This window comes from Nymphalis io, chromosome 3 (genome assembly GCF_905147045.1).
Source record: "Nymphalis io chromosome 3, ilAglIoxx1.1, whole genome shotgun sequence".
NCBI classification, from domain to species: domain Eukaryota; kingdom Metazoa; phylum Arthropoda; class Insecta; order Lepidoptera; family Nymphalidae; genus Nymphalis; species Nymphalis io.
Window position 1 is genome coordinate 2,160,347 of NC_065890.1, and position 25,807 is coordinate 2,186,153.

Genomic DNA, 25,807 nt, shown 5'->3' on the forward strand with positions numbered 1-25,807 from the left:
CTAGAGGATACCTTTGTTATAATATTTATTTCACTTGATGGTAAGACTGTGCAAGCCCGTGTAGGTAAATACACATTCAGTTGTTTCACCGACAAACAGCAACATTTAGTATTGTTGTGTTCCGGTTTGAAGGGTGAGTGAGCCAGTGTAACTATAGGTACAATAAACATAATATCTTAGTTCCCAAGGTTTGTGACGCATTGACGATGTAAGAAATGGTTAATATTTTCTTAATCTCATCAATGTCTATGGGCGATGGTTGACAGTTTACCATAAAGTGACCCGCTTCCGCGTCCCTTCCTATTTTATAAAAAAAAACAATACAGTTGAAATATTGCAAATCAAGGATACCTTAGGTATAGTTAGTTGTCACGGTAGCATGCGAAAGCGATCCCGTGGCGCTCCTCATTAAGGCGGAAAGGATACCGCTGTTTATTTAGTGGGTATTCCGATGTTTGGGGCGCACTCGTAACGCGTATTTCCAGCGAAAAAATAAATAAAGGTGTAGTTATACAGTGTTTTCTTAATGTCCACGAATGAATTCCAACTGTCCGATCCGATCGAATATTTAAAATCATCAACCGTTATGTTAATTACTCACACTCAGTGCTGTTGACATTTATTAAAAAAATACTTAGTTTGTTTTCCTTATATATAAAGCATTAAAGTCTAAAATCGCCTGCTAAGTTTGTGCAAAACGAAGACCGGCACGTCACTGGCTATTTAAGGCATTCAAAGGTGGCGATCCGCCTTTATACCGAGTTGCATATTAATTGTATGTTTTTCATGGTATGTTCTAGAAATGTGTCAAAAGCGAAGGGCTAAGCAAATTAATAAAACAGATACGTAACAGTCAGACATGATGTCTGGCTGTAGTTTCGGCAGCAAGTCCGTAATAATATATAATCTTTTTCATGTTAACCTCGCGTGATGTATTATTATTACATTGAACCTAGAATTATTTTAAGAAAATTAGTAATATTAAAATAATAAATATTATGTTTCTTGTTATTGTTTGCTACAGTTTTATGTAATAACGTTTTTTACATGGAGGTAGGGCTTTGTGCAAGCTCGTCTGGGTAGGTACCACCTACTCATCAGATATTCTACCGCAAAACAGTAGTACTAAGTATTCTTGTGCTCCGGTTTGAAGGATTAGTGACCCAGTGTAACTACAGCCGAGACGGCCCAGTGGTAAGATCGCGTGAATCTTAACCGATAATCGTTGGTTCAAAACCGGGCAAGCACCACTGAATTTTAATGTGCTTAATTTGTGATTATAATTCATCTCGTGCTTGACGGTGAAGAAAAACATTGTGAGGAAAACTGCATGTGTCTAATTTCACTGAAATTCTGCCACATGTGTATTCCACCAACCCGCATTGGAGCAGCGTGGTGTAATAAGCTCCAAACCTTCTCCTCAAAAAGGGAAAGGAGGCCTTAGCCCAGCAGTGGGACATTCAGAGGCTGTTACTCTAACTACAGGCACGAGGGAAATAACATCGTAGGTCCCAAGGTGTCCGGTGGTGCATTACGATGTAAGTGATGGTTAATATTTCTTACAGTGGCAATGTCTATAGGCGGTGATGACAACTTACCCGTCCGTCTATTCTATAAAAAAAACCACGTAAAGCTACAATTCTTGAAAACGTAAAATTGAACCGTGTGGTCATTCAAGCTAATTTCTGAAGATTCGCTGTGAAAATCGACTTTTCAAAACCTGATATACGATTTTTACTGTAATAATTATGATATTAAAAGTATGTAAACCAATAGCGGTTATCAACATTTAACGATCGAGTCGAGCATCGAGTGCCAAATTTAATATTTACAGAAAAGTCTCTGTTCCGATTTATAAAACGTGAATATAATTTATAGTAAAGAAGGAAATACTACTTTTTCATTAAAACCGGTTAAAATTCTATTTGTTTTTTTTATGAGTTAATAAATAAATGAAAACAATTGAAATATGTATGTGACGAATGAAAATATTATTGTAGAGAAAAAATTAAACATATTTATTCGCAGTGAATGTTCTGGATTAAGTACCGTTATCTTGGCAGGAGAACAAGTATTTGCCCAGCAATGGGATAACTATTAACGTTGTTTAAAATGGTGTTGTATAGAAGTATAAACGCCAGTGACAATATTTGCTCGTTTTTGGACGTTATAATTATCTTAAATATTCAATGTTTAACAAACGATACGCGTGAACGCAATCGATATCTGACCCAGTTTAAAAATTCCAACCTTTTAATTATACTTTTTGTCGCTTTCAATGTCGAAAACCTTTTTGTCTTTGGGCTCGTTTTAAAGCTTATTATATCTAATTAATATTATAAACGCGAAAATATCTCTATATGTCTATATGTTACCTCACCATAACTAAACCACAGAGCACGTTGTAGTGAAAATAAAATAAAAGGTAGCTGAAATTAGGACATATATACGGGATTCGTAATGTAAAATATATTATATTTTAAAATTAACATAAAAATACTATATATACAAGTGGATTCCATTGTTCAGTTTAAAAAATATACCTTTCTCTTTCTCGTTTATGATGTTAAAAAAGGATAGCAGTATTTTTAGTACAGTCAAAATTCTGCCCACTGCTAGAATAAGCTTCAATAGGCTTCTTCTTTCATTGAGGAGGAGGCTTGGTGCTTATTCCACCACGCTCTAATTCGTTAAATTTAAGCCCCAATGCATTTAATATTTATATAAGTAAACTATTTATTGCTTTATGTAATAATACGATCTAAATATACATATATCTTGATAAGTGCGCTTTGAACGTTGAACTTTAGACGTTATCACACCTTTTTCATTTGGCCCGATGCTTAGCAGAGCTGCATCATTAGGTCACGAGGTGTCATCTGCTGATAACTCATGTGATCACGGCAACTCAAAGTCAGAATAATATAATCCCTCCTCTTACAACCCGGGTTCCTTCAAACGAGGCGTGAAGAGGCATCTTGTGGGCCGGCAAGGCGGTGACGGCTAGTACAGAACATTCTTCCCGACTGTACTGGCCGTCGTCGCGTTTGGACTCTACTACCACTTACCATCAGGTGGAGTAGAGTCATTTGCCATCCCGGACATATATAAAAAAAAAAAAATCTTTTTTGAATACGGAAGTTACATTTCCTTATTTACTGTCGAAAATCTATGAGCGATTGAGGTTTTTAATGAAATTACTTAATTTTATTATATTTTTACTCGAAATAGATCGTTTCAACCCACGTTGTATTAACTACAAGCTACCTCCCGCGGCTACACCCGCGTATAAGGGTGTGTAGCCCCTCCCCTCCCCAGGTGTTGGGTAGAACTTTATAATATTAATAGGATGTTAAAAATAAAACCTCATTATAAGTAATTATTGCGTATATACATACGCTTATTATTATTTTAAATAGGTCTCTCAATTGCTTGGTAATGTTATTTACAACAGAAAAACCATCAGACGGTAAGTCATTTGTCGTGAAATATTTGCCTCGTTTGAGACATTAACCGTTCCTTACATGGCCATTACGCCACCTACCTTAAGATCCCAAGTATTAGGACCATTATGACCACTGATATCCTTATCTTTACACAATATGTCGACTGGGTGTTATCTTGACTGCCTTGCACTTGACTCTACGAGCTGTTATTTATCAATTATAATATTTAATTAAGACGAGATGGCCTAGTGGTTAGAACGCGTGATTCTTAACCGATGATCGTGGGTTCAAACCCGGGCAAGCACCACTAAATTTTCATGTGCTTAATTTGTAATTATAATTCATCTCATGCTTGACGGTGAAGGAAAACATCGTGAGGAAACCTGCATGCGTCTAATTTCATTGAAATTATGTCACATGTGTATCCTACCAACCCGCATTGGAGCATCGTGGTGGAATAAGCTCTAAACCTTCTCCCCAAAAAGGGAGAGGAGGCCTTAGCCCAGCAGTGGGACATTAAGTTTCTGTTCTATTCTTTAATATTTTATTTCGTACCTACTAGCTACTCGTCTCGACTTCGCACGGAGTTTAAATAAAATGTTTATATCGTAATAATATATAACTATTGGTTTACGCAGCGCACGCCAATAAAGCTTCCAATCATCATGATTTTTTCCGACGTCTTTAACAATTATCATATTTCAGCCAAATTACACAAAACCCATAATGAATTATACGCCAAAATCTTCCATGAATCACTGTGTCCAGTGATGTAAACCATATGAAAATTTGTTCTGTAGTTTTTGGGTTTATCGCGCTCAGTCAGACAGACAGACGCGGTGTTTTTTTATATGTAGTGATTTAAAAAGTAATAACTCTTAAAAGTCAATAAATGTTCCACAGCTAAAAAAAAGGCATCATCGCTCTTATTCAAAAAAATAGTATGAATCTTAATTGTTTGCATTGTTTTTTTATCATTATTAAGCATTATCAGAATTATTAAGCATTTCTTAACAGTTACTTACAACAACTACATCACGTGATTTTTTCGCTTCGTCATTCAAAACTCGTAAATTATATTCTGAAGGTAAAAATTAATGCGCATATGACATTGCAACCTCTTTTAACAGTGCAATTATTTAATTATCTGTTAAATGACACCACAATAACACTTCAATTCGCAAGTGTCACTATGACACGTAATGTATAATAATAATCGACTTCTGTTTAAAAATACAGGAAACTGACTGACTGAATTTTAAAAAATATATATATATTTAATTTTAAATAAAACAGTCGCAGTTACAAGGAACGCGTTATTATATTTTTAAATAATAATAATAATATTCTAGGACATTTTTCACACACGGCCATATGATCCCAAATTAAGCTTGTACAAAGCTTGTGCTATGGAAACCAGACAACTGATATACTACATATAACTTTTCTTTTGTAAATACATACTTACATAGATAATTACACCCAGGCTCAGGACAAACACATGTTCATGCACACAAATGTCTGTCCTGGGTGGGAATCGAACCCACAACCTTCGGCGTGAAAAGGCAGTGCTTTATTCATACCGTGATTATATTTAAAGGTTTTAGTTTCTCAAAGCAAATTACACAATTAACTATGTACAATGAAATACTGTCTCCACGCTTTTTTTCTCATCTAGATATTTTTATATTCAGTAGTTACAAGTTTGTAATTGTTTTTTATGAACTTAAGAGTTGAAATATTAAGTGTCAAAATAAAAGGTTTCTGCAGAATCTTAACCGATGATCGTGGGTTCAAACCCGGGCAAGCACCACTGAATTTTCATGTGCTTAATTTGTGTTTATAATTCATCTCGTGCTTGACGGTGAAGGAAAACATCGTGAGGAAACCTGCATGTGTCTAATTTCATTGAAATTCTGTCACATGTGTATTCTACCAACCCGCATTGGAGCAGCGTGGTAGAATGAGCTCCAAACCTTCTCCTCAAAAGGGAGAGGAGGCTTTAGCCCAGCAGTGGGACATTAAAAGGCTGTTACTGTACTGTTACTAAAGGTTTCTGCAGAATCGGATACTAGTTATTTTGTTATTAATTTATTTTTGCTTCTCGTGTTTATAGAATTATTATCGCTGGTCCTAAAAAAATCACCTGTAGGACTATTCTGTAAGAACTATAGTGATAATAGTAATATATTTTTTGAAATAAGAATAGAGAAAAATATGTTTTCATCAAATTTTTAACAATGATTACGTTCGAATTTCGGCCACTGGGAATGAAATGAATTCGTCAACAGCCGTAAAGTTCAAGACCGATCGAAACTTTCAATTAATAACGCCCTTCGAAATACTACCTTTTGATATATATATACGATTGATACGTGTTTCTACCGAAAATAATTACTACAGAAACACTGGATAGTTATATATATGATAATGATACATATTATGACTAGCCGGCTGGCGTAGTTGGTTGTGGGTTCGATTCCTGCCCAGGACAGACATTTGTGTGCATGAACATTTGTTTGTCCTGAGCCTGGGTGTAATTATCTATATAAGTATGTATTTACAAAAGAAAAGTAGTATATGTAGTATATCAGTTGTCTGGTTTCCCTAGCACAAGCTCTGCTTAGTTTGGGATCAGATGGTCGTGTGTGAATAATGTCCCAGTATATTATTATTATTATATTAATTAGTACTTTATACATAGTATGGGTTAGGACGTTGCTAGTGTTTCATTCACGTGAAAACACGTAAAGTCGCGTTGGTCCTACGTCGAATTATAGTCACATCGGATAACGAGAGTAAGGTAATACAGGATGTACTATTTGTTAGCCTTGAGCGAAATGCGATAAGGACGAAATTATCATCATCATCAATCATCAACAGAAAAGACCTGTAAATGCGTAACTGCTGGGCTAAGGCCTCCTCATTTTTAAGGAGTTGTTTTTGAGCTCCAAGACTGGTTGATGAATACATATGTGAAAGATTTACATCCGACTCATGCAGGTTTCCTCACGATGTTTCACTTACCGCCGAGCACGTGATAAATTATAAAAAGTTCATGAAATTGCAGTGGTGCTTGCTCGGGTTCATGTTCTAGCCACTTTTTTCCACACTGTTGAAATCTTTAGAAAGGTATTAGGCTACCTCGGAGGATGAGACCAGATTACCTGGGATTCTTACCCACTAAAACCATTGCGATAGTCTTCTTCGGCACGGATCGGAGAGGCTGCGGGATCATGTTGATACAACACATCCCTTGCTGTATTCCGCTCGTGGCTCGGCTCCGTTCAAACCTGATTAGCCCAATGAGCTATTCCCCTTCGAATTATAGCTTTTTAATGTACCATGGTATGTTTTTATGTACATAAATTATGTAATGAAATTGTTAATAATCGACTTATTCGATTGTCGCATACATTCTCGCGTCGTTTGCGAACATCATCGGAACTCTTACAAGTGTGACATATCTATTATTTAATTAGTAAATTACAAACAATGTTTACAATACGAATATGAATTCATTTTAAATCTTAATTATATGCGCGCTGTAGCATGAAGACAGTGAGCATATACAATTACCTTATTTAAATAAAGAATATATTTACTTTTGTTAATTTTATTTAAATACTCGACGACGAATGGATTTTTTTTTTTTAAATAAATTTAGTTACTTAAAAATTAAAATACCAACCAACAACAAAGCGGGCTATGAATATTTGTGACGTCATAATGTTAACATGCTTACGTTGATAAGATCTAATGTAAACATTAATTATGAACGGGATCAAACTGTCTGTCAAAGAAAAAAAAATTGAAATTGCTAGCGAACTGACGAAGCGTAACTTTTTAATGCAAAAAAATATTAAATTTAGTTATGTAATATACTTTTGCGTTGTGCTCAGAATATGCAGAGATCATTACAGTGGATTGTAGGGCTTTGTGCAAGCCCGTCTGGATAGATACTACCCACTTATCAAATAATCTGCCGCCAAATAGCAATATATATTATTGTGTTCCGGTTGGAAAGATGAGTACGCTAGTGAAACTTCAGGCACAAGGATTTAGATCCCAAGATTGGTGGCGCACGTTATATCCCTTGTACCTGTAGTTACAATGGCTCACTTAATCTTCAAACCTGAAAGCAACAATATTAAGTATTGCTGTTTAGCGGTAGAATATCTGACGAGTGGGAAATATCTAACCAGACGGGTTTGCAAAGCCGCATCACCTAGCAAAAGAGCTCCTGTGTGAAAAAGCGAACATTGAAAATATTACACTTGCTTGGTCGGAAGTAGTCGTATCTATGGTTTTTTACGATTGTACAAGCGCGATTGATGAGCGTCATGAAAATTATCGAATACATTATTGTCGTTCTTCGAATCTGTATATTTCTTTGTAAAATCACTTAATAATGAAATCGATACGTTTCCAATGATATTCAAAATGTTTTTCATCGGAATAAATCGAACTATTGTAGGAATTATGTTTATTTAAAAAAAAATAGTTGTAATTCAAATGTATTTACGAAGCGTTCATTTTTATTTCTCTTTAATGATTCCAATGAATATCGAATTGAATTCAATTGCGGAAAACAATGAAAATCGTATGAATATTTTAGCTAGGGTTGCCAAACGTAATATAATGGAAAATTATATAATTTTAATTATATAATTATTAGTATACTATTTATATTGTTAAGGAATTATGCAATACGTTAGGTATATAAGTCTTTATATTTAACGTCAAATAAGTGCTAGTTTTTGCAATATTTGGTTCATTTCAATAATTTTTTTACGATAGTTGAACCTCATTGTAAATGTTATTTAATCTCAAAGGGTTTCTTATGTTACTGAGTTATGAAAATATTTAAATTAGCTTAGTTAGTAAAAAATAAAGTTTTGTTTTGTTGAAATTTGTTTTACGTTAGACATTATCCTACGGCCTTATTTATAAACATTGTTTAACGTGTGCTTAGGTAAATAATGCTCTGTCTTCTTCTTTCAAATGTCTAATCAATAATGACAGAAAGGGAGAAATCAGTGTTTAACATAATAATACGCTAACAAACATTTATAATTATGGACGTTAATTTATTTATATTTTCATAACATCTTATAATTAATAATGTAAGCAATACTTGCGTTACTTATTAAATAAAAACAACTAACAGCTGGTTTTGTACGTTTGTGTTCTTAGTACGTTTTTTATTATTTATTTGATAAATTCAATAATTTTCAGCGTTCCTAGTATGCGACCGGCCGGTTGTAATGATAAACGTGCAATGCAACGATCGCTTGAGTGAAGAGGACGGAGCTAGGCTGAGCGAGATAGCAGATCTCGCCCTCGCTAGCAAGCTGCAGCTGGCCTTCTTCGGTGAATTCGTGAGATGGGAAAATTTGAGACGTAAGTGGTTTAAGTTATTATTTATGTTGGTACTAGATTACAATGATGCCAATAATACTACTACTAATAAATGTACTCCGTAAGTCCACACCCTTGGTGTAATATTATTGTTATTTTTATACTCATACATTCGATGAAAAAAAAAAATCTTTAATTAGAAAAGTGTATATATTTGTGTGCGTCGTCAATTAAAATTCTAGGATTTGTATTTTAGATATAAAAACATTTTATAATACATTTTAATTAGATTTGATTAAATTCGATTAATAACTAAGGGAACGTAATTACAATAAAAACGTAAATACATAAAAACTCAGACATATGATGACAGATGCCCGGGTTTGAATCCGCAATATTCGATTAAGTATCACATGTTCTAAACACTGAGCCATCTCGACCAATTATTTACAAATAACACAACATGCTTTCAATATAAACAAATTAAATGGCGTTTGACGATTCTTCGTTATTGTTTGATAATTATAACAAAGTAAATATAATTGACCTATACACAACCGAAACAGCCATTGAATCAAAATGAAGTATGTATATGAATTAAGATGGTATAGAATACGAATAAGATAAAGAAGCCTAAAAAGCAATAGTTTACAGCTACGGATATATATTTGAACATAGGGCAAAGCTGACACACACGCACACACACACCACTGTGTATGTGTTTGTTTTTTAAATGGCATTGGTACTATATATCCAAATTAGTCATAAGTTTCCACTAATTAGGTTAAACTGCCTCGTTGGTGGCGGTGCCTAGCTACTACAGCTAGCTTGTACGGCTGCTGAGGTTTTGATTCATTATTGATGCATTTTAATCACCTAGACCCTTGGTTAACGAACGTCTAATGGCTAGCGTGTATGATCTTTGATATTCAGATGGCATGGCGATCGGACACGACTGGAGAGAAATCATGTTCACCAAAGGTTTCACGTACTTTGCAAGGCACGGCAATGTACACACTGCCGACTTGTTTGACCTGCAATTTCTTGACAAACCAACCAAATAAATCCCGATTTAGAAACCAAAACTCAGGATTAGCAGCCTCATTATTTAAATGTTATAACTAGTATCTATAATATTATTAATTAAATTATATAAACGGTGCCTTTTCAATCACTAAATCATAAAATGATATTGTTTGTCGGTAAATAGAAACTTTTTTTTTTCATTTATTTAAAAAAGCAATAATATATTAAAATCTCTAATAAGACTTCGTTAACTAACGACTTGGAAACTTGGACATTGCTTAATTGGCAAAATTGATATGAAGCGAAACGGATGAAGTGAACGCTTTTTAATTTTTGTTAAAAAAAAATTAGCTTTATTAATTTCAATAACGTCTTTACTTGTTTTATTTAATTATTATATATATTATACTAATATTTAAATTAACGATGCAGGCAATACGTACGCAATATACATAAATATGTAATGTATAAACATACCTTCTAAAAAAAAAAAACAAAATTAAATGTAGATTCGTAAAAAAAATGGAAGCCTTTTTTTAATACAATAAATTCCAAATATAATTGTTACTAAAAATCTGCATTGATGTATTTAAGTTTTATTGAAAGACCACTATGTTCCCTTTCAATTCCCACGGGAAACATATAATATAAAATCTTATGTATTATTACAGCACCACCTACCTCATATCCCATGAGTTGTAGTACACCGTTGGTTCCCAGGAAGAGATCGCTTTGTAGCGATTAGGTCGCCAAAATTATATGCTACTTTTATTTAGGCTGTATCCATTATTTGTATTTTTTTTTTCTCTTTGTGCTGAACTATAAAGTAAACTATCTAACATAAAACATTCGTGTTGTATAAAACATTTCTGAATCATTAATAAGTGCAAAGTTTGCTTCTACGCGATAATGATGACTAAACGATAAAACTGTTTACAATTGCAACAATATTAGACAAAGATATTAACTGAACACAATTATAAAGCATATGATTTATAGATGTACTTGGGGAAATTATTTATTTATAGAAATTACGTCAAGGAAATTATAACAAGGAAATTTAATTCGACATAAAACAATTAATTAATTAAATAAATCATGTTATACTATATTTTCTCACATTGAAGTGCGAACTTTCTCAATTGCGAATTAAAAAAAAAAACTAATTCTGAAAAAAATTCAGATATATTTTCCAGAGAGTTTATACTCGTAACGTTAACGTTAATGGCAATGTTTATCGAATTCCAATCATTGTCAATAGATGGCGTTGTTTTCATTTCATACAAATTGCAGTTAATGTTAACGCTATTGAATAAGTAAATAAACTCGCACAAAGCACACAGTTTCTGAAAAGATGAGTAAATCTGGATAACCAGATTTACTAATTTGACTAAACACGGAACTCCTATTGGTCGTTTATTATGTTACCGCTTGCAATCGGCCAATGGCCATTCGAATTAATGTCATAACTATGATCAGTATTTCAGAAGAGACAATGAACTGAAGAGATAATGTAGTTTTGTTAAATTTCTTGACTGATACTTAACTACTTTATTTTACAATAATAAACTCATATAAACAGTGCCTTTTCAATAACTAAGTTATAAATTGATCATATAGTCTGTCGGTAAAGGGAAACCTTTTTTTTGTTTATTTAAAAAAGGAATCTATGCTAATGTTATAAATGCGAAACTATGTCTGTCTGTTACGCTTACAAGGCTAAACCACTGACCGATTTTGATGAAATTTAGTACGAAGCAAGCTTAAAACGCAAGGAAGGACATAGGATTCCTAAAAAGCGGACGAAATCGGGAAAACTAGTTATATCACAAAACAGTATTTTTTATAACGACTTAGATAAAGTGCAATTAGCGGAACAAATGTGATCTTAATGTAATTAAAATATATATATTATCACACTGGAAAATCACTTTCAAAAATTCTTTATTTCTAATTTCTATAACTCCTTTAATTTATTTATTAACATATGAATTACTATTGAAGTGTAATAAGTATATTAACTAAATAAAATTACTATTTACATAATATATATATGTATGTATGTATAGTATGAAATAAATTTATCCTTAACGCGTAAAATAATTGTTCCACACTGAACAGACGATACGGTCTTTGTTCATCCAATTACGTGTCTAGAAACATCTGCTTCGAATCTCGGATGAGGTTAATTGGTGTGACCTTCGAAGATTTTCATATTCGGTCACGTGGTAACTCGTAACATTATACACACATATACATATGATTTATTTATTTACAAATCAAGCGGAATTAGTTAACAAGGTTAGCAATAACAATGTAAAACATAATCAAATTAACAGATAGGTAAATAAGCAATGTGTCTGAGCAAGCTAAGTAATTATTGTATTTCAGCCATAGGTAATGTTTGTTATTTCAAGGTACATACTTTCCCATTATTGTAATATTTACACGCTTGTATCTACATCATATATACCATATTTGGGTTTCTTTCAAAATTCAATATTTTTATATGTATCTAAGTATCGATTTTTCTTGGATAGCAAATCTCAATTCACTCAGCTGTTATATACACTAATGTTATAAAGCCGTAGTGTTTTTATTTGTTTGGAGGCGGTAACCTCAAAATCTACCAGCTCGATTTGAACAGCATTATTTAGGTTAAATAGTCCATTCAATAAAGAATGAGGTCCTCTAGACCGATTTCGGCCACAGCGGCCAAATCTCAAGAGAGATTAGCCAACTGCGCAGGACATATTATAGTGGACAAGTGTGTGCGCAAACACAGATGCACTCTCTATTCCCTAGCTCTCATAATCCGATGGGACGGCAATCCGACACGACCGGAAAGAGTTCAGACGCAGGACCAACGGCTTTACGTCCTTCCGAGACACGTGAGTGTACACACTTCCAACTTCCAGACCCCGGGCTGCTACTGGGGGACAGAAAAACCCACTAACTTTTTATTGGCCTGACCTGGGTATTGAACCCAGGATCTCCAGGTCCACGGGTTACATCTAGCCACTAGACCAACGAGGCAGTCAATAAGAAACATTTATGTACTGTATAACATCACATTACGACCCACGAGGGCGGAGCTGTACCGTTTAACGCAAGTGTAAGGAGCTGTCGCTTGTATAAAAAACGTGCGGTTTTACATATATTTCTATATAAAATTTCATTTCTTTATCTTTATAAGAAAAAAAACCCGCTAAGTTTCTTCCGCCTTCCTCCGTTTCTTCGTTCTTCTCAAGTCAGGGTATTTATTTTTCGAACCGGTGACAGTTTCTAATTTGAGAAACAATAAGCTTACTTATTTAACGTATAATGTTTGTGTATTGAATAAAGGATTTGGATTTATTTACGAATACAGATTTAAAAAAAAAAAAACAAATAAATGCAAGTCGAAATAGTTCAATAAAGTTTCCGTACCATTTCTCGCACTTCGCACCACAAAAAATAACGAACAAACAATACAGAATTACGTGTTACATTCGTTTTATATACATAACGTTCTTTAATATATTATACGAAATAGTTTAGTTTTACTTTGTCTGTGCTATACATTTACTATTAAAAATTAATATATAAGTTGACCTATTTGGTGATACATCCGGCTACAAAGTCGAAAAAGTATCTTAAAACTTTGACATTTGCCATAAAAGATCTAAAAATATCCACAGCATCCATTCGCTCGGTTTTCTATGTAGAAACTTTTTGATCAATAAACGACTTCATTACTATCCATTGAATTGGCTGAGTGACCTAGTTTAAAGTGAAAAGACTGAAAATATGTATTTAGCTGTATTATATACTTTTCACGAGTCACGATTCAAAAGGCTGACCATGGTGTTCTCTCTCATTTACGCTGACATCACAAAGATGCATACGCATACATAATATTATATAAATTATAACTAAAGGGAAATCCGGCACTGAGATATATACATATGTATATGGAGTAAAACATAACTATAAACGTGATCGCCTCGTTGGTGTAATTTATGTATTTGTTAAATTTGAGACAAAATTTGTTTTGGTTTTTATTACGTCACACATTTTGTCTTTTTATGTAAGATAAAAATTTACATAAGCCCCCATTGGATGTATTTTGTGTATGAGGTCTTTTATACTTTGTTAGCATTAAAAAAATAAGCTGTTACATGCTACACCAAGAATAAATTGTTGTTTGATTTTTATGAATTAAAACAAATTAAGTTTTTTATGTCCTTTTTCAGAGAATAATCAACATACGTATCAAGTTTATTCGATTCGTTTAGCAGTTTTGGCGTAATTGAGTTAAAACACACAAACATATTTCAAAATATTAGTGAGATTAATAGATAAGATAATATTGGTAAAAGGTCTTTTCTCTGCTCAGCCATATTTTTTTTTTATTTTTTTTTATAGAATAGGAAGGCGGACGAGCATATGGGCCACCTGATGCTAAGTGGTCACCAAACGCCCTTAGACATTGGCATTCTAAGAAATGTCAACCATCGCTTATATCACCAATGCGCCACCAACCTTGGGAACTAAGATGTTATGTCCCTTGTGCCTGTAATTACACTGGCTCACTCACCCTTCAAACCGGAACACAACAATACCAAGTATTGCTGTTTTGCGGTAGAATATCTGATGAGTGGGTGGTACCTACCCAGACGAGCTTGCACAAAGCCCTACCACTAAGTAATATAACGAATGGCACGACCTATGGCTCAGACAGGGTTCAATCGGACGGCTTTATTACAGTTTTATTATCCAGTGTCCGGTAATTAATCCGGTAACCGTGAATCAATTTATGGTAGACATTGTAAAAAAAAGTAATGCGGTAACTTATAAAAATAACTAAATTACTTTTTTTTTTAATTTTAAACAATAATTTTATTTTAATTTAAGTTTTTTTTTGTTCACATTTTTCTTGACAGTCATATGTCTTATCGAATAAAATAAAAAACACCTTTGATGTTTACAACTGACAAAACGAATTCCTAATAAAAAAAAATATCATCCCTATTTAACCCTCTATATAAGCTTTGTTATTCAGATGAAATATACTATATTTAGACACGACAAAACTTAAGTATATGAGAGCTAAATCTATTATTAACTGCTTATATTTTATACATTAACAAAGAATTCTTATAACGTCTAACTAAAATGAAACCTAAAATCGGCCATCTTTGATGACGTCATATAACTAACATAATGATCGTACGGTACGTATATCGTGCAAGAAGTATTTAAATACAGCGAATCGTTTTCATATAAGTAATTGATTTGAATGAAATGATAAGAAACGCTCAAGTGTGTTATCATTGATAACAAAGTTCACACTCATTGAGAATTTAGATAATCACTGTGATCAATATTTTTTGATAATTTAATAAATTTTTTATAACGTTGTTGTAACTTTATTCAAACGCCTATGCAACATACCAAATTGTCGCTATCAATAATAATAATACTAATGTCCTCCAGACCGATTTCGGCCACGGCGGCCAATCGCAAGAGAGATTAGCCAACTACGCAGGAGATATTATAGTGCACAAGTGTGTGCGCGAACACAGGTGCACTCTCTATTCCCTAACTTTTATAATCCGATGGGACGGCAATCGGGCAGGTGCAGGAACAACGGCTTTACGTGCTTTCCAAGGCACGGGAGTGTACACACTTCCAACTTCCAGACTCCGGGCTGCTACTGAGAATTTTCTGACAGAAAAACCCAATGACTTTTTATTGGCCCGACCTGGGAATTGAACCCAGGACCTCCAGGTCTGCGGTCTTATATCAAGCCACTAGACCAACTAGGCAGTCAAATTGTCGCTATTATTTCAAATACTAATGTATATTTTTTATTAAAAACATTTTTATATACTCGATAAATTAAAACAATGTAATAAATTGTATTAATAAAAATGATTAACGTTAATGCTTTTTATTTCAGCGTTGAAAAACTGCGAATCGCTGTTGGAACAAGCAATCGTCACTTCTGTAGACGCTAACGCGACAGGGCAGAGTGTTATCCTTTGTCCTGGGACCATAGACAAAAGCTACTTTAACGGCCATTCAGGAGTAATTAGGTGTGGTTTGTGTCATTTGGCTATACCGCGAGGCTGGTCATGGGGTGGGCCTGCGTCTCCATTTTGTCCCATATGGGTCGAGCTAAAAGTGCCAGATTGACAAAAAGTAATCGTTGAAATTAGTAACGATTCATACATAAGCTGTGTGACGACAGCCCTCCTACTGTTATTACAATTCATTTTATTCCATTTGCTATTCTAGGGCGGCCATTTTATCAAATGTCACTTTTGCCGTCAAATCCCTTTTAATCTCTTTTTTGACCCAATCCTAATTTATTCGCTGTAAGCATAGATTAATGAAAAATATATTTTTAATAATCAATGCCGTGTTTACAATTCTTAAAAAAATAATAATCAATTTATTGTAAGAAGATTCTGTATATTTTCTGTACATTTAGTTATTTATGTATTATAACAGTTATTTTTATTAATAAAAAAGATGTATTTCTGTATATACATGTATTTTTAAACTGTAACTATAACCTAAACTTGTTTTATTAAAATATTGTTTTATTATTAAAATTTTATTTAGTGAGATGTACTTGCGTCCTTTGTAGCCTAAATTATTATTAAAAAATCATAATTTTTTTAAAATACTGTACAATTATCGGGATTTAAGCTTAATACCACATTACATTAAAAAAAAAGATTTCACGTTTTCTGAACTTTTCAATACTTAGAAAGGTTGCCAAATGATATTATGAATTTTTAATGTGTCAACAGAAATGAAATAATAGACTAATAAAATTTCCAAATCGATATGTCGTTTAAGCTTAGCATTTTGTAGGACTTCGTTATAAATCGTTTTAAAGTAAAATGCAAAATGAAACAGCGTACCTGATATGCTTTGCTTTTTAGAACGTTCGTACTTCATCCGATACGATATTTGTGACGGACCGACGGACGGACGGAGTCAAAACTTATCTTTGACAAATGAAATTTGATTTCAAGGTTGTATTTGTATGTAACGTTTGAGAGTAAAATTTCAGACGAATAAAAATATTTCGCTTCTGTTACTTTTACTGAGATGCACGTGGTTTATTTTTTCGTCATATTGTCCACAATGTCGAATCTGATAATCGTCTACACACTCCGACTTCCGGTACTATAGGTTCCGGAAGTTGGAGCCTGATGGTAATATATTCAATGTGTTTTTTTTTTATCTAGAAAAATTGTCATTGTCTCGTACCTCCGATGTTTTATCGATTATCGTATCGTATGATGTAATAACGTTAATAGAACGTTAGGAATAATGAAATTTATATAAATACGACAATTTTCATAGAATTGAAGTACTAAGAACGTGTATTTAACTAAAGAGGTCTATTTAATATTTTTGTATTATTGTATGAGGAATTGATCTCGTATTTATTAAATTATCTCAGAGAATATTGAAAAACATTGAAAAAGTTCCTTAAATAGTTACTCATTTAAGTGATTTCAATTAATATTTAAACATATCTGACGTTGAGTTTTGTTTTTTTTTTTTTAAATAGAAAAATAAACAAGTTATAAAGTGCGCAAATCCTTTGTATTCTGACCGTGAGCAGCGGGCCTAGATAATGTCACATAGCAATTATTATTGATTTCACTTAAAGTAACGGCCAAAATGTATCGAAATGAGTATTCAATTTTTCATGTGATCAAAAATTTAGTATTGCATTGACAATTGTGGCATGCTGTGTCTAGACGTATTCTATAGAAACCTTACTTATAAATATTGCTTAGCGGGTGATTAGTTAAACGATGCTGTCTTCTTCTTTCGAATGCTACATCGATAATGACAGAAAGAGAGTAATGTGTGTTTAACTAAACAGCCGCGAAATAATTTCTATAGCTAAAGCCGCTAGTAATTAGTTATATACCAAAACTGTCACTTAAAATAAAACAATGTTCGTACGTAATAGGGGTCAAAACTCAAGCGTGTTAATTATAGACTAATTACAGGACTATTGAAGCATCGCCTGTTCCTTCTTGTGCTCGCGTTTACTACTCGGCTGCACGCGCTCTAGAGCTTGACTTATTTATACTCTAAAGTCTAAAGTTTTAAATCACTGGCAAGTAAACAACAAAATTACCTTCCAAAAATATTCTGTGACAGAAAACTTTACGTCTAAATACTTTTTTATTTCAAATAGGAAAGAATAAATTAAACTATTCTTTTCTTTTTTCTTTAATAAATTTAATAATGACTTAAAGCAATCGTCTTTCTTGTATTTAATCCATTTTAAAACGAATTTACGAACTTTCATTTGACACACAGTATATCGTATTTTATCGCATTAATTATTTTTACCCATTTTGTGATAAAAAATGTAATTTATTTTTTATGTATATTATATTTTAAGTGTTACGTGTTACCGTGGTGTAATTTATTTGGTGGATTGAAATAAATTAATCAGAATTGTGTTTTGTTTTTTTTTTCACAAAACCGAAAATTTTAAAAGACGAGATGGAAAAGTTGGGGGTGTTTTGCAAATGTTTTAATTATTGTAAAGTTTTCGCCCACGTGTTGCGAGTGAGCGTGTGTAAATACTTTACACATCTTACATAAATACTATCCTATGTCCTTAGGGTTCAAGTCCATATTTCCTCAAAATCGATTCTTTGCAAAAGTTAAAAATACAAGCATTAGAAGCTTCTGAATTAATACACACGCTTGATATGTAAGAGTGAATTATGTTTCTTTTATTCTTTGTTGTCTCTGGAACGTTATACATTAATATATAAACGAAAATGTTGATTTATTATTCTATTAAATAAATGCTTGCAACCTTTAAAAAACATATAATAATAACATTTTGATTCTGTACACAAAAATAAGAGTCACAATATAAGTAAAAAAGTCAAACTTGCTTCATTATCATAATGAGAGCTGTCAAAGTAACTATTTTTAATTTATTTTAAATGATTATAATTATTCGAGTATATACAAGTTATTAGTAATACGAGTATTGTATCCGTAATTTAATCGTCAGCAAAATGTTGCAAGAGACGAAAAAAATTGAATCCATGCTCTTTAATTACGAAACGACATATAGAACAGACTTTCGTTTTGGCGAAATTCGCGAATATCCAAAGACAATTTATGTACCTAAAACTTCACACAAGAAACGCGGAGAACCGCCTTATAGGAATATACATACTTTGAATGAATGGAGGGACAATGTCATACCACCATTCAACCTGTTACACGTACCCAAGGAAGTGGTGAGAACTAACCCCAATAATGTGCAGCAACGTTTTGTAAGTATTCGTTAGGATTATACTTTACTAATTAATTCACTTATATAATATGCAACATGAATATAATGACAGTGAATGTAATATATTCTAGAGGGTCGGGAGGATCCTACTATCGAGAGTTCGAATCGGCTTAGATATTTTACAATTTGGACAGCTGAAGTTGCAGAATCATTAATTAATTAGGATTATTTAATTAGGATCATAGTTAAGTTAGGATTCAATACTATTATTATTAATGAACTTTTCCAATAAGGTAATACAGTAAGAACTGAAATCGGTCTGTAGTTTTCGACATTATCTCTACTCCTGGGCTTATGTATTTGTGTTACTCTAGCTCTTTTAAAGATTCTTGAAAATCGGCCATTGTTAAAGCACAGGATATAGATGTGACAGATTATTGGTGTTAGACGACCTATTAATGTCCTTTTATTTCAAATTAACATTTTCTTAGTTTATCTTTCTGTCTTTAATTTATTGCATATATTGCAAAGAGACGAATGTTAATGAGTCTTCTATAGGTCTTAAAGAAGAAGTAATTTGTTTTCTTTCCTTGTTTTGCTGAGATATTCACGAAGATAGCTTATCTTTTATTTTATTTTTGAACTCGGAGAGCTCGTCGTGTATGTCTTTGTTGTTACGAGTGCTTATAAAACGCAGGTGAAGAATCAACACAAAGATTTAACGTAAGTTGGACCGGAGTTCGATTTCTCTGGTGTACCACACCCGCTGTACGGTGCACCCATCTGGGTGGACGCTCTCACTGTTCGTAACAAGGCTCTTCTTCGGAGACCACAGAGAGTCATAGCGGTGAGAGCGATACGTGGTTACCGTACTGTGTCATGGACGGCAGCGACACTTCTCGCGAGCGATCCGCCTTGGGAACTCCAGGCAGAGGTGCTTGCGGAAGTGTACCGGTTCCGGGTGGAAGCGAGGTCGAGTGGCAACCGTCCAGGATTGGCGGAGGTGGAGCGAGTCAGGGCTCTAGCCCAGCGAGCCTTGATTCGCAGGTGGGAGGAGGACCTGGGCTCCCCCTCGGCAAGCCTGGCGACAGTGGAGGCGGTCCGTCCCCACTCGAGTCGCTGGGTGCAACGGAGTCACGGCACACTCACATTCAGGCTGACGCAGGTACTTACCGGGCACGGTTGCTTCGGTAGGTATCTGCACCGGATAGCGAGGCGGGAGGTCACTTCCTCCTGCCACGAGTGCGGCGCGCCTTCGGACACGGCGCGTCACACCCTGATTGAGTGCATGGGGGCCTTAGCGCCATTACCTGGCGGCCATTGTAGGCGGAGACCTCTCGCTGCTGAGCGTGATAAACGCCATGATCGGTAGCGAGAGGGGCTGGAAGGAGATGGTCTCTTTCTGCGAAAACGTCATGTCGCAGAAGGAGGCCGCAGAGCGGGAGCGTGAGAACAGTGCTTCCGCTGACCCGCTTCGCCGAAGAAGACCGGGGAGAAGTCGGCGCTATGCAAACCTTCTCCTTCCGCCGTAAATGTCGCCGGGTTTAGGGGGTCTCTGTAACCCCTTAGAATCTGGAGGCCTACAGAGGCGGGCCTACCGTCGGGATGTCACGGTAGTATGTGCAAGCGATCCCGTGGCGTCCCCCGAAAAGACGGTGTGGGTATCGCTGGTTTTTTGGTGGGTATTCCGGCGCCTTCAGCGGCGGCGAGCCCCACATACCCCCCACTTCAAGTGGGGGAAACGCGTAAATGCGTTTTTTCTAGCGGAAAAAAAAGAAAAAAAATGGTGTACCACACCAAAAGTGCAACGGGGGTAGTTTGTAAAGCAGCTATGTAAATAATTAAATTTATAAAGGTCGAACAAAACGCTAACACTCGTAAACGTAACTCAATCGTTTTTGTTGTATGTTTGAGGTACCAGGGTCGCAGAGGTTTTTTTTTTATAGAATAGGAAGGTGGACGAGCATATGGGGCCACCTGATGGTAAGTGGTCACCAACGCCCATAGACATTGGCAATGTAAGGAATGTTAAACATCGCTTACATTGCCAATGCGTCACCAACCTTGGGAACTAAGATGTTATGTCCCTTTCAGATAGCCCTATCACTTTTGTTTTTATTATTTGTTGAGAATGGACGTACTAACCGAAACCAAAACATCATCATAACTATTTAGTTAGTATCATACATCGGAGTCTACCAAACTACTTTTAGGAAAAACCTATAGATTAAGACCGTCAGCCGCACAAATACATTTGAATCTATTAAAAAACTTTTAGGAAAAACCTATAGACTTAGACCGTGAGCATGCACAGAAGACACGACCGCGTCTTATAATGACACCGGCGGTGAGTATGGACGACATAGAAGACGAAAGCGCTCGAAGAATTCTCTGCACCGACATGTATACCAGCGATATGAGTCGTAGTATGCGTGAAGGTATGGTGCCTTATAAAAACGTGAAAGCACCATTGCCTGGACGACCCGCGCCTTCCAATTGTGTTAGTATCGTCACTGGACTTTGATATTTAAATAATCAAAAATAATAATCCAGAATAAAAGACTTAATTAATAAATGATCTGAGGAATCAGCCCAAATGCTTTGTTTAAAATATTCAATATAAATAAAATTCTCAAATATACTTGAAATTATTTCACCTTGATTTTTTTTTTATTTAAAATTTCAGTAATAATTTCAACGATAAAGTTTTTTTTATAATATTTCTTTTAGGTCACATTACCAACGCTACAACCTCCATATGTATCCCTAGAGTGGAGAATGGATTCCATCACCTGGGATAGCAAACAGCATCGTGGTTATTGCGACCCCACTAAGGAATTTTGGCTGAGAAGAGAACCGCCTAAGTATATATTTCAGTGCGATTTTGATCGTTTTTAAAATGAACTTGTCAATAAAACATAAATGTGTTTCAGGTATAAGGTGTATAAAAAATGAACACAAAACCGAATACAATTAAATGAAAAACAATAAGAAAGATTAAGGGATAGATCTTGTGACAGCTAGATGTTTTATTTAAGTTTATTTTAGAAGAAATGTTTAAGTTAATTTTATATCTTCTTGCAAGTTTTAAGTTAATTGAATAAAGTATTTTATAATAATATATATCAGCTTTTTTTCCAATGTGTTTTGGAATAAATAAAATTACATAAATATTTATAAATGGCAGACGATGTCGTGCTACAGGTACCCCTTGCGAGCTAGTCGCGTCTATTCTGCATCCTTTACAGCAGGAAATATATTCAAAACTTGAAATGTTTTGACACTACATGAGTCACTACAGTTGTAATAATAAAAACACATTCAGACTTAAAGTGGGCGACTCTTCAAGACGGCCACAACATGCATTTTAAGTAGTAGAGTAGTTCCTGAGATGACCGCAAACACGTAGTTATACCTACAGCCAAAAGCGGCGAATAATTTTAATTTATGAGCTTAGCCAGGTAGGTACAAAGAAATGCTAGAAAATATCCTCGATTCAAAATTATATCAAACGTAATTAAGCTATTCTTATCAGATATATGAAATCGTACAGATTAATATATTATATAACAAAAAGCAAAAGAATATTTTAATTAAATAGGATATTGATGTTTCTCTTATGCTCTCCAAAAAATTAAATTTTCGAAAATACCAATGTACATACTTATACACTCAGATACATTGTTGTTGTATTACCTAACACCTACATATGTAAAACGGAGACATCGCACACCTTTAAAAGTGAACATAAATTAAAAATTAAAAAATCACTGGTGGTAGGGCAAACTTGGTAGGTGCCACCCACTCATCAGATATTCTACTTGGTATTGTTGTGTTCCGGTTTTAAAGGTGAGTGAGCCAGTGTAATTACAGGCACAAGGGACATAACATCTTAGTCCCCAAGGTTGGTGGCGCATTGGTGATGTAAGCGAAGGTTAACATTTCTTACAATGTAGACCTTCCTATTCTATAAAAAAAAAAATTGCTGCGCTTATATCGCAGTTCAAAATGTATATATTTTGACTTGTTTTATTAGCACGCGCTATAAACGTTATACGTCTTAGATCGTAACGTAGATAACTTCATCAACTAACAATCTAAGGTACGAGTCCAATGGTATTATACTTGTAGAAATAAGTAATTATAATACCTGATAAGTAATAAAAATAGAACATCTGTCAAAATTTTGACACAAATATATTGACAGATATTTTTGAAATATTTGTCTCCATATACTTTTTATTTTTTAATTAGATTTATAAAATTATAATTAATAAATATGTACAGTAGATATGATAATTTGCTATTTAATTACGAGACCACATATAGAACAGATTTTCGTGACGGTGAAATTAAAAAAACATTCGAAACTGTCTATAAAACACAACCCAAGTGCTTCAGAATTAGGCCCCCGCCTTTAAAATATATTCACACTCTATCAGAGTGGAAACAACCTGGTATTCCAATAGAATTATATAATAAGCCAAAGGAGACTGTCCGGACTAACCCACACCAGATTCAAGAGTATTATGTAAGTGTTGTATACGTTTATATACAAATTGAAATATGTAGTTGAACGATTTAAATGTGGGTTTTACATTAGTACTTACTACCTACTATACAAGATGTAAATAATTTCACATTAGTCTAGATAGCTACCACTTAGTATTGATGTATTCCGGTTTGAAGGGTGAGTGAGCTAGTGTAACTTAGGCACAGGGATATAACATCCTAATTCCTAAGGTTTCACGCACGCAACGCATTGACGATATAATGGATGGTTGTTATTTTTTACTATGCCAAAGGACAGTGGTGACCAGTTTCCATCAAGTGCCAGTTGCCTATTTGGTCTAAATATAATATATGTATATACATATTTTGAATGTCTTTATAACATAATTTAAGGAAAAACCTCCAGATGTAGGCTGGGAGAACGCAGTGAAGACGCGACCTCGCCTTGTCATGACGCCAGCTATTAGTATGGATGACATAGCTTCACCAGAGTAATGTATTTTAGATAAAAAACACTTTTGTTAGTATAAAAGCCCAAAAGCATATGATAACGTTGCAAGTAAGAGTAGACTTTATAGACTATATCATATATCACGTTACGATCCATGGGGACGTAACATTTAACGCTGGTAGAACCGCGCGAAGCAAGTAGTAAGTAGTATTTAATATTTATATTTGTCTATATTTACGCAGGAAGCGAAAACTTCTAATTAAAGATGTGTATGCAAGCTCAGCCCATAGATCGATGCGAGAAGGAATCCCAAAATCATCTGGAGTCTCCGTATTAGCACCCTTATCTGGTACACTAGCTCCGGCTAATCCAGTAAGTTTTGAGATATGAGACGTATATAATGGATAAAGAGAAAAATCAAACCTTAAAATATATTTTAATTACATATAAAAAAATAATACTAATTAATAATAAATATTCAGATAACGTTTCAAAATTTACAAGCTCCGTTCGTTTCTCCTGAATGGCGTATGGATTCAGTTTCGTGGGATGGACGACAGCTGCGCTCCCACTGCGACCCGGATAAGGAGTTTTATCTCCCAAGATCCTCAAAGTAGTACAAATATCCATTACGTGCATATTTATCATAGTCTAGTTACTCCAAATAACCTGCATCTAGAAGCAACACCCATAAGGTGAGTGTAAGTATTATATATGTAGGTATTATTGTTATTATTCGTCTTGTCTTTTTTTTTACACCTACCTATATACTATTAACGTATTGATTTTCACTGAGTTAACTGACAGACTTAGACGTGCTAACACGTAGTCTTGAGGCAGACTGTCAATTGTCTTATGAAAAATATCAAGATGAGATATCATAGATAGTTTTGACATATTGCTAATTTTTATTGTTTGCATACATACACATTAAGGACAGGTTGTGTTTGAAGAAATAACTTACCTCAAGTGAAGTAACTTGCATTAAATTATCATAATTTACATTAAATAAACCTTTATCAGAAAGGGTACGAATAACAAGAATAATTTAAATAACAGTAACAGCCTGTTAATGTCCCACTGCTGGGCTAAGGCCTCCTCTCCGTTTTGAGGAGAAGGTTTGGAGCTTATTCCACCACGCTGCTCCAATTGGTTGGTAGAATACACATGTGGCTGAATTTCAGTAAAATTAGACACCGTCAAGTACGAGATGAATTATAATCACAATTTAGCACATAAAAATTCAGTGGTGCTTGCCCGGGTTCGAACCCACGATCATTGGTTCGCGCGCTCCAACCACTAGGCCATCTCGGCTTCCTGGATTGGACTGTAATTTAAATAAAAGTAGTGCCGATTCAATAAATATATTAATTATTTCAAGTGTTATATATTTTTTTAGGTAACGAATGACGTCACGAGAGCTTGAAATGAAGAAAATAAATAAAAACACGTTTACTTTTTCGACTTTATTGAAAATCATTTTCGTAAAAACAGTCGGAAGCTGCTGTTCTACCATATTATAAATTATATATTGTTATTGCTTTGTGTTTTGTTACAATTGTATTTCGATAAGTATTTTTGTTTATAATAAATACATTTTATTTTAATTTTGGAATTATAGTATACATCACAGAAACAGTTTTTTTTAACATCGATTAATATAAATTTTAAGCAAAACCTTACTATTAACATGAAATAAGAAAGGATTATAATAACTGACAAAAC

General features: G+C 34.2%; 3 protein-coding genes across 4 annotated transcripts in view; all 3 read left to right on the plus strand.

The window, feature by feature from the left end:
* LOC126781302 (endonuclease/exonuclease/phosphatase family domain-containing protein 1-like) overlaps nt 1-18,321 on the plus strand; it is a 34,152-nt gene extending 15,831 nt beyond the window's left edge. Inside the window, exons 5-6 of the mRNA XM_050506228.1 lie at nt 8,685-8,849; nt 15,778-18,321. Of these exons, the coding sequence (XP_050362185.1) occupies nt 8,685-8,849; nt 15,778-16,013 (401 nt within the window). The 3' untranslated portion in view covers nt 16,014-18,321. The remainder of the gene's footprint in view (nt 1-8,684; nt 8,850-15,777) is intronic.
* Nucleotides 18,322-18,895: 574 nt separating this feature from the next.
* Nucleotides 18,896-22,143, plus strand: LOC126781092 (uncharacterized). The gene is made up of 4 exons (XM_050505914.1): nt 18,896-19,159; nt 21,398-21,619; nt 21,850-21,983; nt 22,053-22,143. Exons 1-4 carry the CDS (start codon nt 18,896-18,898, stop codon nt 22,072-22,074), a joined length of 642 nt encoding a protein of 213 aa, XP_050361871.1. The 3' UTR covers nt 22,075-22,143.
* Nucleotides 22,144-23,381: 1,238 nt separating this feature from the next.
* Nucleotides 23,382-25,674, plus strand: LOC126781332 (uncharacterized). 2 transcript variants are annotated; one of them, XM_050506273.1, is made up of 5 exons: nt 23,382-23,650; nt 24,025-24,122; nt 24,325-24,454; nt 24,565-24,783; nt 25,482-25,674. In XM_050506273.1, the coding sequence occupies exons 1-4, from the start codon at nt 23,399-23,401 to the stop codon at nt 24,697-24,699; spliced, it is 615 nt and encodes a 204-aa protein (XP_050362230.1). In that variant the 5' UTR covers nt 23,382-23,398; the 3' UTR covers nt 24,700-24,783; nt 25,482-25,674. The 2 variants fall into 2 exon arrangements, with proteins under 2 accessions (XP_050362230.1, XP_050362229.1); XM_050506272.1 differs by having other exon boundaries at nt 24,565-24,777.
* The last annotated feature ends 133 nt before the right edge of the window (nt 25,675-25,807 follow it).

Bases quoted from the DNA above. Each gene is read 5' to 3' on its own strand.
- LOC126781092 (XM_050505914.1), top strand. From the start codon at position 18,896: ATGTTGCAAGAGACGAAAAAAATTGAATCCATGCTCTTTAATTACGAA. The intron at 19,160-21,397 runs GTAAGTATTCGT...AAAAACTTTTAG, and splicing joins ATAATGTGCAGCAACGTTTT to GAAAAACCTATAGACTTAGA. The intron at 21,620-21,849 runs GTTAGTATCGTC...TATTTCTTTTAG, and splicing joins GACCCGCGCCTTCCAATTGT to GTCACATTACCAACGCTACA.
- LOC126781332 (XM_050506273.1), top strand. From the start codon at position 23,399: ATGTACAGTAGATATGATAATTTGCTATTTAATTACGAGACCACATAT. The intron at 24,123-24,324 runs GTAATGTATTTT...ATATTTACGCAG, and splicing joins GATGACATAGCTTCACCAGA to GAAGCGAAAACTTCTAATTA. The intron at 24,455-24,564 runs GTAAGTTTTGAG...ATAAATATTCAG, and splicing joins CACTAGCTCCGGCTAATCCA to ATAACGTTTCAAAATTTACA.